General features: G+C 35.4%; 1 protein-coding gene across 13 annotated transcripts in view; it reads left to right on the top strand.

Moving 5' to 3' along the window:
- Positions 1 to 14,765, top strand: part of PPHLN1 (periphilin 1) — a 195,639-nt gene that overhangs the window by 53,806 nt on the left and 127,068 nt on the right. For 9 of the 13 annotated variants that reach the window (XM_037848306.1, XM_037848304.1, XM_037848303.1 and 6 more), the window contains 2 exons: positions 592 to 756; positions 3,062 to 3,123. In XM_037848306.1, coding sequence (XP_037704234.1) covers positions 592 to 756; positions 3,062 to 3,123 — 227 coding nt within the window. The remainder of the gene's footprint in view (positions 1 to 591; positions 757 to 3,061; positions 3,124 to 14,765) is intronic. The other 4 variants (XM_037848313.1, XM_037848311.1, XM_037848310.1 and 1 more) reach the window with 1 other exon arrangement.

Below are 14,765 nucleotides of genomic sequence, written 5' to 3'. Positions count from 1 at the left end.
AAGATTAGTTTAAATTTTCACATTGGGTTTTATTTTGCTTCCAAATCTGTAAAGCAAAAAGCTCTCCTCTCCCTGATACTGCTGGAAAAATAGCAAAATGTTTCCTTTTGCTCTTTGCAGCTTGGTATCATCTCCCTGTTTGTTATTGCTTATGTGTAAAATTATTTTATTACTTCTGAAGGTATGGATAAAACATGGTAGACCAAAGGTTTGTGCTTTCTTAAATAGTTTTATTTCTACAATTCCTAGACAGTTGGGGATTAGAGCTAATGTATCATTCCTACTGTCTATAGTTTATTTTTTATTAAAATAATAAAAATACTGTAATTTTTCTTTAACTTATGATTGGTTTTTAACATTGTTGCATGCTATTTTGAACATCTGGCTTTCTTCATTGAACAGTTTAATTTCCTTAAACCTATTTGAAGACCTTGCTATTAGTTATAGTCATGTCATTTCATTGCGTTTTTGTTTGTTTATACGTTTATCCTATTTGATTAAACATAAAAACTCCTATGCTTTCAAAAAACCTTTCCAAAATCAAATAGAGAAATTAGTGATTTTTATATATTTCTTTTTTGTCTGTTTTAGGATGGCTACCATAGAGTAGTTAATATTGTGCCAAAGAAACCACCACTGCTAGACAGACCTGGTGAAGGAAGCTACAATAGATATTACAGTCATGTTGATTACCGAGAATATGACGAGGGTCGCAGTTTTTCTCATGATCGAAGAAGTGGTCCACCTCACAGAGGAGTATGTAAATTTCCCCCATGTACTAATCGTTATTTCCTGTAAGTTTAAAATTCGTGTAATTTAAAAATTTATGTGACTGGCCATTACGGCAGTTGAATAAATACTTCTTGCTTGATGCTCTGTTGAATTGCTTGCTAGAGCTATCAAATTGAAACGGTAGTCAAGATTTTGGGGTGCTGGAAAAAATGGGCAAGCACTCTGGATAGCTCTGTTTAAATGACTAATTCCTACTTTTCGTGCCCCTAAATTGGCAGAGGTTTGCAGAACCAGATAAAGGTGATATTGCCTTGATACGCAATAAGTGATGAACAGGTGGTTTCCGTTTCTTACTGGATGTGCCCATTTATAATTACTTTGGTTATTTTCATCATGATGAAATGCTGTGGATGAAGTTGGGTTAAGTTGTTGAGATCAATCTCATTTTTGTTAGAGATGTTATTAAAGTCCTACTTACTAACTCATGTAAGTAAGCCCTTAAAATTCTATGTCATATAGTAAGCACTTTTTCAATGTTAGCTGCTATTATTACTATTACTATTATAATTTGTCTTTTGATCACCCTTGCTAATCTAAAAGTATAGATTTAATGCTGCAGTGATGATCTGTCACTGAATTTCATTGAAACTGTTCCTTGATGAAATTCTCTATCCTAGCTTGCATGTTTATAATATTCCCTGCCAGACATTTTTCCTACCTTTTTTCTTTCTTTCTCCTTTCCTGCTATAGAATACTGTAATTAGCAGCACATATTTAAACATTGTTTTTAATACAATTTGACCTCACCTTGATAGTTGAAATTAGTTTCCATACTTTACACTTGAGTATATGGAGGTAAGGTGATTTGCCCAGGATGGGTATGAATGGGGTACAGTTCTCTTATTACTACATCATAGTGACCCTTGACAATTAGTGGTAATGAGACTTTCTATTGTTTTCTTTTGTTTCTTTCTAAAGTTTGGGGTTTGCTTCCTCATTTTCATAGAATTGATTTTTGTTTTGTTCAGTTTTTAAATGTCATAATCTTCCTTTAGGAAGAGGGATTTGGTGTTACAAAAGTAAACATCATGCATTATCCCTATTCCAGAAAACATTAGGTTTTGCTGTTGGAGCCATTTTTCCAGGCAGTCTCAGGGAGAAATAATTCATCCTTTGCATAAACAGTTGTTATGAATCTTAGCAAAACCCTATAGCCATTTAGTATGGACAGGGAATTCTAGATTTATTGGACCAGTTTGTATTTGAATCCTCATGAACATGATTTTTCTGTTTTTGCTAAAAACTCATAGCATAATAGTACCTCAACAAAAATTTCTTCCATTATTGGGACAAGTTGTGTTTGTCTTCATACTTTACACAACATTTTCTCTCTTCTAGTTCTCTTAAAACAAACACAAACAACAAACAAATTTGTAATCCTTAGGACTCATGACACTATTTTTATCCAGAGTTCAGTTATATAAAGCAAATACTTGCTTGTTCCAACATTTTATTATAACTTGAGTTTTTTTGTTTTCTTTTGTTTGTATTTAATGTTGAAAAGGAAAATGAGTACATTTTACTTAAGTTAGAGTAGGGTATGTGACACTGAAGCTGAAGATGAAGGTGGTTATTTGTTTTCGCTGACTTAGTGTTTCCTAGTGGAAGTAATTAGCAGGTTGTGTTGTTCTGTGTATAATCCTAAAGTAATTGGGTGTGGATTGCTCTGTGATTCCTTTTCATGCTTCTTTGCAAATAAGTCTGTCTTAGAGGACAATGTGCTTTTGCTGATTAATTTTAAACTTAGTGTCACATCTTAATAGAGCTTATCAATATCAAAATGTGATAGTTTCTTATTGTATTGTTTTCAATTGTGGTATTTAATGGGAAGAAAGGTCAAAAAAGAAAACATGGAATGTAGCAAGTTCTTCATTTGGCTTGACTCTAAAAGTTGACTCTGAAAATGAAAGGTTGAGATATGTATGCTTGATTAAAGTTAGCATTTGTCCTCAAACAGTTCTTACCCATTGGATATTCATATATGTGTCTTTGGCAATAAGGCTGTTTGGGTCTACCAAAGAAATAATTTAAGCATTTTAATAGACGAGAATGGTGCTACAGGTTCTCAATCAGTGTACTATTTTAGTTGTTGAAATGAATGACTTACTGTTTCTTTTTGTTCCTTTGGAGTTCAGGGAAATTTAGAATAGTGTTTTTTGTCCTCCTGTTATTTTGACCCCAGAGACTAGTTTCCAGCAGTACTGTTAGATAGATCCTGCTTGACCAAAATAATATAAACAAATATCTAAGTAACTTTTTTACATTACAGGATGAATCTGGCTATAGATGGCCAAGAGATGATCATTCTGCAAGTCGACAACCTGAATACAGGTAAAAAGATAAAAATAGTAACATAAGTACTTTGATATTTGACTCACTGAGTTATTTGTTGAAATCCACCTCAAGGGAGAAGGCTAAAATATTTATTAGAAACTTGAATCTTGAAAGCGACAAGCATTATTTTCTTTTTTAGACTTTGTCATATAATACTAGCACTGTTATACGTGTATGGGCATTTTGTAGCCAATAATAAAAAAATATTTTAAAATATTTGAACTATTCATGTATTTTTATCAAGTTAATTATTAAAATAGAATATAAATGTGTTATTTTCATAATAATTAACGAGGAGCCTTTGTTCTCTTCTTAATGCATGATATGGAGTATAAGGTATATGCTTGCATATGTATATGTAAACATGAAGGCATTTTTCTTCACAGTTAACCTGAGAATATGTGAATCTTTACAAAGTGTTTCACATTAAAAAAAATTCTCTCAGTTGCTTTATTTTGATGGATAATGTTCTGTTGTGAAAATAGATTTTGGAGGGACTGTGTTCATTGTTAGCTTTGGTTTCTCCTAGAGTGTGTCTGATAGAATAGTTAGGAAAAAAAAAGATTTAGCCACATTGATGTTTTTTTTTGAATATATGACTTCACAGTGATAATGTTGGAAATTATGAAAGGAATCTCTTATGAAATATCAGGGAAGAACCTCAACCTCATAGAGGAAGGCACGACTCCATAGGTACCTAAAGTAAATGATAAGACTTAAGGATCAGAGCAAGGCAGTTTGTTATTCATGGATGATTAGGCCTTGCAATTTTGCATACATGACATGGACCTGCAGGGATGCTCAGGACCCATGGCAGACAGCCTTTTTCAAAACAAGCAATAGAATAGATGTTGCAAAATTCTTTGATACAATTCAGCAGTGTCATTGTAAAAAATTTTAGCAAGCTAGGAGTGAAAGAATTTTTTTGTTTGTTTGTTTGTTTCTTTTCCCCATTTTTTTTTTCCATTTTTATTGAGATTGTTCAGATACCATACAATTATCCAAAGATCCAAAGTGTACAATCACTTGCCCCTGGGTACCCTCATACAGCTGTGCATCCATCACACTTAATTTTTGTTCAATTTTTAGAAACTTTTCATTACTCCAGACAAGAAATAAAGTGAAAGATGAAAAAAGAAAAAAAGAAAAGGAAACTCTAAACCTCCCCTATCCCTAACCAACCCCCCTCAATTGTTGACTCCTAGTATTGATATAGTACGTTTGTTACTGTTTATGAAAAAATGTTGAAATACTACTAACTGTAGTATATAGTTTGTAATAGGTATATAGTTCTTCCCTATATGCCCCTCTATTATTAACTTCTAATTGTATTGTCATACATTTGTTCTGGTTCATGAAGTGATTTCTAGTATTTGTACAGTTGATCATGGACATTGCCCACCATAGGATTCAGTTTTATACATTTCCATCTTTTGACCTCCAGCTTTCCTTTTGGTGACATATATGACTCTGAGCTTCCCCTTTCCACCTCATTCACACACCATTCGGCGCTGTTAGTTATTCTCACATCTTGCTACCAACACCCCTGTTCATTTCCAAACATTTAAGTTCATCCTAATTGAGCATTCTGCTCATACTAAGCAAGAGCATCTACATTCCTTCCACAAGGCAGGAGGGAGAGTCAAAGAAGGTAGAGAGGCAAAAGAAAGAGGAAACAAAAAAAATGACAGCTAGGAAGCAGCAAAAGGAAAAATAACCTTAAATCAAAGTAGAATAAAGAATCAGACAATACCACCAATGTCAAGTGTCTAACATGCCTCCCCTATCCCCCCCTCTTATCTGCAGTCACCTTGGTATATCACCTTTGTTACATTAAAGGAAGCATAATACAATGATTCTATTAGTTACAGTCTCTAGTTTATGCTGATTGCATCCCTCCCCCAATGCCTCCCCATTTTTAACACCTTGCAAGGTTGACATTTGCTTGGTCTCCCTCGTAAAAGAACATATTTGTACATTTTATCACAATTGTTGAATACTCTAGATTTCACCAAGTTACACAGTCCCAGTCGTTATCTTTCCTCCTTTCTTGTGGTGTCTCACATGCTCCCCATCTTCCTCTCTCAACCGTATTCATAGTTACCTTTGTTCATTGTACTTACATTGTTGTGCTACCATCTCCCAAAATTGTGTTCCAAACCACACACTCCTGTCTTCTATCACCCTGTAGTGCTCCCTTTAGTATTTCCTGTAGGGCAGGTGTCTTGTTCACAAAGTCTCTCATTGTCTGTTTGTCAGAAAATATTTTGAGCTCTCCCTCATATTCGAAGGACAGCTTTGCTGGATACAAGATTCTTGGTTGGCGGTTTTTCTCTTTCAGTATCTTAAATATATCACACCACTTCCTTCTTGCCTCCATGGTTTCTGCTGAGAGATCTGCACATAGTCTTATTAAGCTTCCTTTGTATGTAATGGATTGCTTTTCTCTTGCTGCTTTCAGGATTCTCTCTTTGTCTTTGACATTTGATAATCTGATTATTAAGTGTCTTGGCGTAGGCCTATTCATCTCTCTTCTGTTTGGAGTACGCTGCGCTTCTTGGATCTGTAATTTTATGTCTTTCATAAGAGATGGGAAGTTTTCATTAATTATTTCCTCTATTATTGCTTCTGCCCCCTTTCCCTTCTCTTCTCCTTCTGGGACACCAATGATATGTACATTATTGTACTTTGTTTCATCCTTGAGTTCCCGGAGATGTTGCTCATATTTTTTCATTCTTTTCTCCATCTGCTCCTTTGCGTGTAGGCTTTCAGGTGTTTTGTTCTCCAGTTCCTGAGTGTTTTCTTCTGCCTCTTGAGATCTGCTGTTGTATGTTTCCATTGTGCCTTTCATCTCTTGTGTTGTGCCTTTCATTTCCATAGATTCTACTAGCAGGTTTTTTGAACTTTTGATTTCTGCCGTATACATGTCCAGTTCTTCCTTTACAGCCTCTATCTCTTTTGCAATATCTTCTCTAAACTTTTTGAATTGATTTAGCATTAGTTGTTTAAATTCCTGTATCTCAGTTGAAGTGTACGTTTGTTCCTTTGACTGGGCCATAACTTTGTTTTTCTTAGTGTAAGTTGTAATTTTCTGTTGTCTAGGCATGGTTTCCTTGGTTATCCAAATCGGGTTTTCTCAGACCAGAACAGGCTCAGGTCCCAGAGGGAAGAAATATTCAGTATCTGGTTTCCCTGCGGGTGTGTCTTAGAAAATTGCTCCACTGTTTGATGCCTCGGGTCACTGTGCTTTTCTGCCCAGCAGGTGACGCCTGTTAGCCTATAATTCTTTTTTTTTTTTTTTTTTTTTTTTTTTTTTTTTTTTTTTTTTGTTTTTTTTTGTTTTTTTTTTTGTTTTTTTTTTTTAAATCATCATTTTATTGAGATATATTCACATACCACGCAGTCATACAAAACAAATTGTACTTTCGATTGTTTACAGTACCATTACATAGTTGTACATTCATCACCCAAATCAATCCCTGACACCTTCATTAGCACACACACAAAAATAACAAGAATAACAATTAGAGTGAAAAAGAGCAATTGAAGTAAAAAAGAACACTGGGTACCTTTGTCTGTTTGTTTCCTTCCCCTACTTTTCTACACATCCATCCATAAACTAGACAAAGTGGTGTTTGGTCCTTATGGCTTTCCCAATCCCACTGTCACCCCTCACAAGCCACATTTCCACACAACTGTCTTCGAGATTCATGGGTTCTGGGTTGTAGTTTGATAGTTTCAGGTATCCACCACCAGCTACCCCAATTCTTTAGAACCTAAAAAGGGTTGTCTAAAGTGTGCATAAGAGTGCCCACCAGAGTGACCTCTCGGCTCCTTTTGGAATCTCTCTGCCACTGAAGCTTATTTCATTTCCTTTCACATCCCCCTTTTGGTCAAGAAGATGTTCTCCGTCCCACGGTGCCAGGTCTACATTCCTCCCTGGGAGTCATATTCCACGTTGCCAGGGAGATTCACTTCCCTGGGTGTCTGATCCCACGTAGGGGGGAGGGCAGTGATTTCACCTTAGCCTATAATTCTTGACTGGTGTGAGGAGGTATGGCCGTGTTCCCCCAGGCTCTGGGGTCTGGTTCTGAATGGAAAGGGCCCCACCCCTTTCCTCCTAGAGAAGACAGACCCCTCAGGTGGAGGTCATTAGCATTTCAATGGTCTTGCTCTCTGCTTGTGGTGTCTCCACCCTTCCCAGAGTCACAGCCCTGGAAACTGAAAATGACTGGGGCTTTCTCCACTGAGCCAAAAAAGAAACAGATAGTCCCCTTCAGACCCAGTCCAAGGCAACCCTCCGGCTCTCCCAGGTCAGTCGTCACCCAACGCCTTTGTCTGTTTTTTTTGGGGCTGCGTACCTGTAGTGAGCAGTTCACACTCGCTACTTAAAACCCCAGTTGGAGCTCAGCTGAGCTGTATTCGCTTGTTGGGAGAGAGCTTCTCTGTGGCACCACGCGGCTCTGCAGCTCGGGCTATGGGGGAGGGGGCCTCCCGACCTGGTTCCGCAGGTTTTACTTACAGATTTTATGCTGTGTTTTCGGGCATTCCTCCCAATTCAGGTTGGTGTATGATGAGTGGATGGTCTCGTTTGTCCCCCCGCAGTTATTCTGGATTATTTACTAGTTGTTTCCGGTTTTTTGTAGTTGTTCCAGGGGGACTACTTAGTTTCCACTCCTTTCTATGCCGCCATCTTGCCCGACTCCCGAAAGAATTTTCTTGACCTGATAAGAGGGCATTTGCTATACTGAATGGTAAAGGTAGAAGCATTCACTTTAAAATCAGAACAAAACAATGTTGCTTGTTATTAGTACTTCTATTCAGCATGGTAATGGAGGCCTTAGCCTCCAAATGAGACAAGAAAAAAAAAAAGGTGTAAGATTTAGAATGAAAGAAGCAAAACTATTCACAGGTGATATAATGCATAAAATCTGAGACAATGTGTAGATTATTAAAACTATTGAGAAATTAGGAATGTTCAATAGAATAAAATCAACTGTCAGCAGCATAAATTAGAAAATGTAATTTGAAAACATTTTCTATAGCATAAGAACTATAAGAAATAATTGGAATAAATATAACAAAGGCTGCATGAGTCCTATGTTGAGGAAATTACAGGTTGTTTCTAAAGGGTTTAAAAGGAGATCTGAATAAAAGGAGAGTATATGACATACATGGCTGGGAAGAGTCAGTATCATAAAGATATCAGTTCTCAAAGTATGAATTCACTATGGTTCCAGTTAAAATTTGTTCAACTTTTTTTCATGGAAGTTGACAAGTTAACTCTAAAATTAATATGAAAGAGTAAAGGCCTAAATGGCAAAAAACAGTGTTGAAAAAGATATGAAGACAGAATATTGTATATCAAAACTTACAAAGCTGTAACAATCTAAACAGAGTAGTGGCACAGTGCTAGTCAAATAGCCCAGAATAGAAACAGAATAAAGAGTTGAAAAACCATGAAATTGGATACATTTTGGCATTTGGTATACCAAAATAAATATCTGATATAATAAAGACCTAAATGTGAAAAGCAAAAGTGTAAAGCATTTTTTATTGGAATAGCTAATGGTTTCTCTTTTACCCCACAAAGGAACAGTTCTTGGATTTACTTGAGATTTTCTGTTTTTCAGATTTCTAAATATCAGTTTCTGTTTTTATCTTTACTAATTCTCTTTTTCTGTCTTTTTTTAGCATTTTATTTTTCATATATATAAAGTCTATATATAGTTTGTGTGTGTGTGTATGTGTGTGTGTGTGTATATATATGTATATTGTACTTTTGTATGAATGAAATAAAATCATATATATGACCCTCCCAACCTCACAGCCATAGTAACAGCTTGATGTCTTTCTATATTTTTTTCTTTATTTATAACAGGATTTTTGATTGTTGTTAGTGAGATCATGTTATACATACTTTTCTCTAAGTTGCCTATTTTTTTTTCCCTTCAGTGCTTGTGGAAATCCCTCCAGGTTATTTGGTTTAACTCTAAATTGGATGTTTTTAATGGCCAAGTAATATTCTGTGCTGTGAATATGCCAGATAATTTAGCTGGCCGATTGATTACTCTATTTTTCAGTAGAAAACAGTACTGCAATTAATTCTAATATATAATATCTTGATGAAATAGTACTTTAGTTTCTATGAGATGGATTGCCAAAAGTGGAATTAGAGGTCAAAAGGAATATGTATTTTAAATTTTAATCATTGTTATCAGTTTGCCTTCTACAAAGGCTGTAATACTTCATTACTACTTTTTTTTAAAATATTTTGTTTTCGATGATTACCTTATTTTTCTTGTTTGTTTATATAAGTAGGATTTTAGAATATCCTTTAAATACAGCTTTAATTGTATCCCATAGATTTTGGTATGTAATAATTTTATACTGATTGTGGCACATAATGTATTTTCGGTATTCTGTGATTTTGGTTTTAATCTGATTAATTATTTGCAAGTTGTAAAATTTTTCAGAAAGTAAGAGTTTTTTCCCTCTTTGTTCATTATCTAGTGTTAATTTCTATACTTATTGCATAGTGATCAGAGAATGCTGCCTGTATGGTTGCTCTCCTTTTTGAAATCCATTAATCATTAATGGTTTATTAGTTGATCAGTTTTTTTTTTTTTAACTCTACCATGGGCATTAAAAGAGGGTAATGCTGTGTTCTCAAGGTAAGAGTTCATTCTATATGGTGTATTTATTCATTCAATAAATATTTACTGAGTGTTTGTTATATGTCAGATACTCTTCTAGGTCTGGGGATGAAAATCCCCTACCCTCATGAGCTCTGCATTTTTGTATGCATTATAGACAGCAAACAAAAAATGAAACAAAACATACTTTTTATGAAGGAAAATAAAGCAAGCTAGTGGAGTAGAGAATAGCTCTACTATGCACACCTTCCTGCACCTTCTGTCTGGGTATCTTCAGTATTGTCCCAGGCTTTATGCTATTTCTAAATCTACAGCCCTTTTTGGCTGGCATGTATTTGGCTGTCTGTAAGCTGTTCTCTTTCAGTAGAGCTTATTGAAGTGTGCCTACCTAAAAGACTTAGTGAATAGCTAGAAAATAACTTGTTTTAGAAAAAAATCAACTGCATTGTAAACCATGCAGAGTAGTTGTGTAAATGGGTAAGAGAACAGTGTTCCAAGTAATTAGGAAAATCATGCTGTCCAGTGTTTTTGTTTTTGTCCGTGGGGTGTATACTACGAATCTTTGTATATTAGAAAGAAAATATCAGGATATTAGAAATAATAATTTTTTAAAACAATTTTTAAATTAATGGAAAAGTTGCAAAAATAATGCAAAGAGCTCCCATAAAACCCTTCATCCAGAGATCCCATTAATGTCTCTGACAATCCCCAACAATGTCTTTTATAGCAAAAAGATCTAATCTAGGCTTACAGGTCATATTTTTGTAGACTTCTTCAGTAGAACAGCTCTTCAGTCTTTTCCTTAACTTTTTTGGCTTACCATTTTTGGCAAGATGAGTATAGGTCAGACATTTTATAGAATGTTTCTCAGTTTAGGTGGGTCCGATGTTTGTTCATGATTATATCCATGAAATTTTGGCAGGAAAATCCCTGAAATGATGTTGTTTTCTTTGTATTGCATCCTGTTAGGTGGCACTTATACATTGTTGATTTGTCCCCTTATTGGTGTTTTTTACTTTAATTGCTTGATTAAGATGAAGTCTGCAAAGTTTCTTTGCTTAGATTTATCCTCATCCCAGAAATTAGTAAGTGTTTTGTGTGGAGATACTTTGAAACAATGTGAATATTCCATTCCTCATTCCACTTTAAACATTCATTGATGTTTCTTGCCTAAATTAATTATTAATATAATGGCTTTCAATGGTTGATTTTCTCATTAGACCATTACTTCTTTATTTATTATATTGGTATATCATTGTAAGGAAAAGCTTTCTCTTCTTCCCACCCCCACCCACCTTTTTTTTTTTTTAAAAAAAAAAAAAAACAACTTTGTTCATTTATATCAGTGAGGACTCATAGACTCCTTTTTTTTTTTTCCTCCCAAGATTGGGAAGAATATTTAATAACATGGGGAAATGTTTCTGGCATGTTACATTTTTTTAAAGCAGATTACAAAATTGTATGTACAATATGCCAATTTTGGAAATTAACCAGTGTGTAGATAAAACCTCCTAGAGGTAGCCACTGTCCAATTTTGTGTTTGTCTTTTCCTGAGATAAGCTGTGCATTCCCAAGCACACTTATGTATCTCACCCCTTGCTTTTTTCACTCAACAGTATATTTTGGAAATTCTTCCAACTACACATAGAAGTCTACCTCATTCTTTTTGACATCTCTGTAGTATGGTGATTTTTTTTTTCTTTAATGATTTTTCCAAACTTAAAAAAAATACAAAAGTTATTTTTAAAAAAATAGCAGTGAGTGAGAAATCTAGGCACATCCCAGTTTAAAGCCTTAGTGAGGTGAAAGCTTTTTGTGACTATAACCTCATCTGCGGTAACTGAGCCACGCATGGTCAGCAAAACCCAGTCAACTTCCCCCTCTTCTATCTCTGGAGGATGTAGAAGAGGTTCTGTTCTGGAGCGGGGAGCAGTCCTTGGGTCTGATCGTGTCCACATGTCACCAAGCAAATGTCTGGTCACAAAGGAGATGCCTGGGGGACAGGCAGGAGAGTTCCAGTATTCTCTTGGGTTGGGAGTTGGGTCTTGGCCTCTGGCTGGCCCATCAGACAGACTCCTTTTTCATTAATGGATTATGATCCACTACTGTCATTATTTTTATTTGGCCAGTGAGAGTTCCTTCAGGGTTGCTTCTGTGTCATTTTGGCATTTCCACTTCATTCTTTGATTACTTACTTTCTTGACATAAGATGTTCCAAGCTTATCTTATGGTTTCAGTGCTCCAACCCTAAAATCAGCCATTTCTCTAAGGAGATCAGGTTCTCTTTAGTGAAGAGTGTTTTTTGAAACCAAGATCTGGATGCTTTGAGTGTGTGTGTTTGTGTGTGCTCTATAACACACATAGACTTTTACATCTGTTTTTATTTCTATACAGTATTTACATATATTGAAGACCATGAATTCATGGCAACATCTGCAATTCTAGTCCTTCACACAAAATTTATTCTAGCTTTTCTCTTTTTCAGATGTATGCTTTCCTTTTCCATCACTGAGAAACCTGTTGGGAGAGACAGTCTTCCATGGGTTCTTGTACTCCTAAATGTCTTGCCAAGATATGCGAAGAATACAAGGTTCTGACCACTCTTTACCTGGGTTATTTCTCAGAGTTGGTTGTAGTTAGCAGTCTTGAGGGATAAGGCAATATCTCCCTCAAGATTAAAGAGCAAGTTTGCCTGTTGCTTGCTGTGGATAGTAGGTTCCCCAAGTTCACTATTCTCCTCAGCTGTAATTCAAACCCACTTGTGTGCGCATCCACCTAGGTTAATACTGAATTGCCCCTGTGGGACTTGGGAACCAAGAGAGACTGACACAAACATGATAACTCATGCTGCTTGCTATGAGTAATAAAGTCCTTTGTATCTGATTTGGGAGTCTTGTGTCTTCTATCAGCATCCATGAAACAGTAACAGGCTAGCTTATTAGCTTACAAGTAGGGTAAAATCAAATCCTAGGACTCATACCAGTAACCTCAGTATATTTGCTCAAAGCCCTTACACATAGATAATCTTTTGGCCCTTTGGGTCTTCTTTCTTGCCCCTTCTGGTGCTGTCCTTTTGCACATTTGCCATCACTGGCTGCTACTGGGCTGTCTTGCTTTAGCATCATCTTTCATAGGTCTCTATTACTGACAACAGAACTTTAGCTCATCTTTCTCACTTTCTGTTCTATGTGTTTCATGTTGTAGAACATGATATACTTTTATAAATCCATTGTACTTATATTAGTGGCTCATATTCAAATGTTTTTTACCAATGGGATTATGCAATCACTGGAAGCAACTGGACTAAACAACAGCTAACAGGAAAAGAGAATATATCAAGTTTTCTGTTACCCTACCCCCACCTCCAGGCTCTGAAAGTTTCTACTTTCCTATATAATACAGCCACATTCCTGATAATTTGTGCTACAAATATGTCATTACTTTCTCATCTTGGTTCTGTATTTGCACAATGTTCATATTATCAATTTGTCCCAAATACATTTGTACATGAAATTCAGAATATATTAGGTTCTGTTTCATTTTGTATTAAAGAAACATGTCATGCCTTACCAAGGGTTATTGATTTAGACAGAATGAGGTTGTTTTTAACATACTCAGTTTTTTTTTTCCTGTAGTTGTAAGGGCTTTAAAAGAAAACCTTAGGATGAAATGCATTTAAAGTATTTAAATTTATGGAGCAAGAGTGTCACCAAGTGGCCAATATACTTTATTTGAGTGTGAGTTTTTTTTTTTTTTTTCTGTATTTGTATATGGAAAATTTTTATTAAGTAGTGTTTTAAACTTATTGATATTCTTTGCAAATAGAGGAGATATAATTTTTAATTTTATTGTTTTATAGTGCTTTTTATATTCTTAGATGATATACTATATGACAGAAAAATACTATGAAACATCTGTACATTTTTGGTTTAGTTCAGTGGCACAAACATTTATTGAGTGTTCACTATGTGTATGGCACTGCTTGTATCACTAGCTTACAGTCTAGTGAGTGAAGTAGATGCAGAAATAACAGTATGATAGTATGATACATGCTGAAGTTGTATAAAGTACTGTAGGAAGACAAATGATGATGCATTTATCTTCTGCTGGACTTGAAAAGGTTTCTTGCAGGTGCTAATAATCTGAACAGAACTTGAAGGAAAAGTAAGAGTTAACCAGGAGAAGAGTAATTGAAAGCATGTTCCTGCAAAGGGAAAACATGAGCACAACTGTATAAATCATGAATGTGTAGAGTTATTAATAGATGCTTATGTGTGAGACAGGGAATTGTGGTTGAAATGCTAACCAAGGAATTTGGATTTGATTCTATTAGCAGTGGGAGCTCCTGAAAATACTAACTGGTGGTGGTGGTGGGTGGGTAAGGTAACCCAGTCAGATTATAGATCACTGTGTCTTTAGTGCAGAGAATGGCGATGGCAATGGAGATGGTACAAGAAGTTACGAATATTTGAGTTGGAAAATGATAATTGAAATGGAGAAAAAGAATTAAATTTGACAAATCCAATGGAAGTAAAAAATGAGCAGAACTGTTTGGTGGGTGTGGGAATAAAGAAGAGAGAGACAAATCCAATGGAAGTAAAAAATGAGCAGAACTGTTTGGTGGGTGTGGGAATAAAGAAGAGAGAAATATCTGGATTTCAGATTTTGTTTACTACGTATTTAGCAGTGCCATTATTTGAGATTGAAAACAGGAGGAATGGTTTCAAGGAAGGATTTGCATTCAAAATTGAGATTATCCAAAGGAGAAGATGTAGTTAGACAAGAGCAGTGGACTAAGCTTAGAACCCTGGGCAACACCTTTATTGAAATGGTGGTAAATTAAGCTTTTTAAATAGTGTGTGTTGTCACCAGTAATGTCTAATGTAATTGAGTATTCCAGTAATAAAAAGATTCAAATAACTCTTGGATTTGGATGTGTAGAAATGAATGAGTCATGACGGGGAAATTCAACATGGGTGTATA

The sequence above is a fragment of the Choloepus didactylus genome, chromosome 8 (assembly GCF_015220235.1).
Source record: "Choloepus didactylus isolate mChoDid1 chromosome 8, mChoDid1.pri, whole genome shotgun sequence".
NCBI classification, from domain to species: domain Eukaryota; kingdom Metazoa; phylum Chordata; class Mammalia; order Pilosa; family Megalonychidae; genus Choloepus; species Choloepus didactylus.
This window is presented reverse-complemented; position numbering and strand designations above follow the sequence as displayed.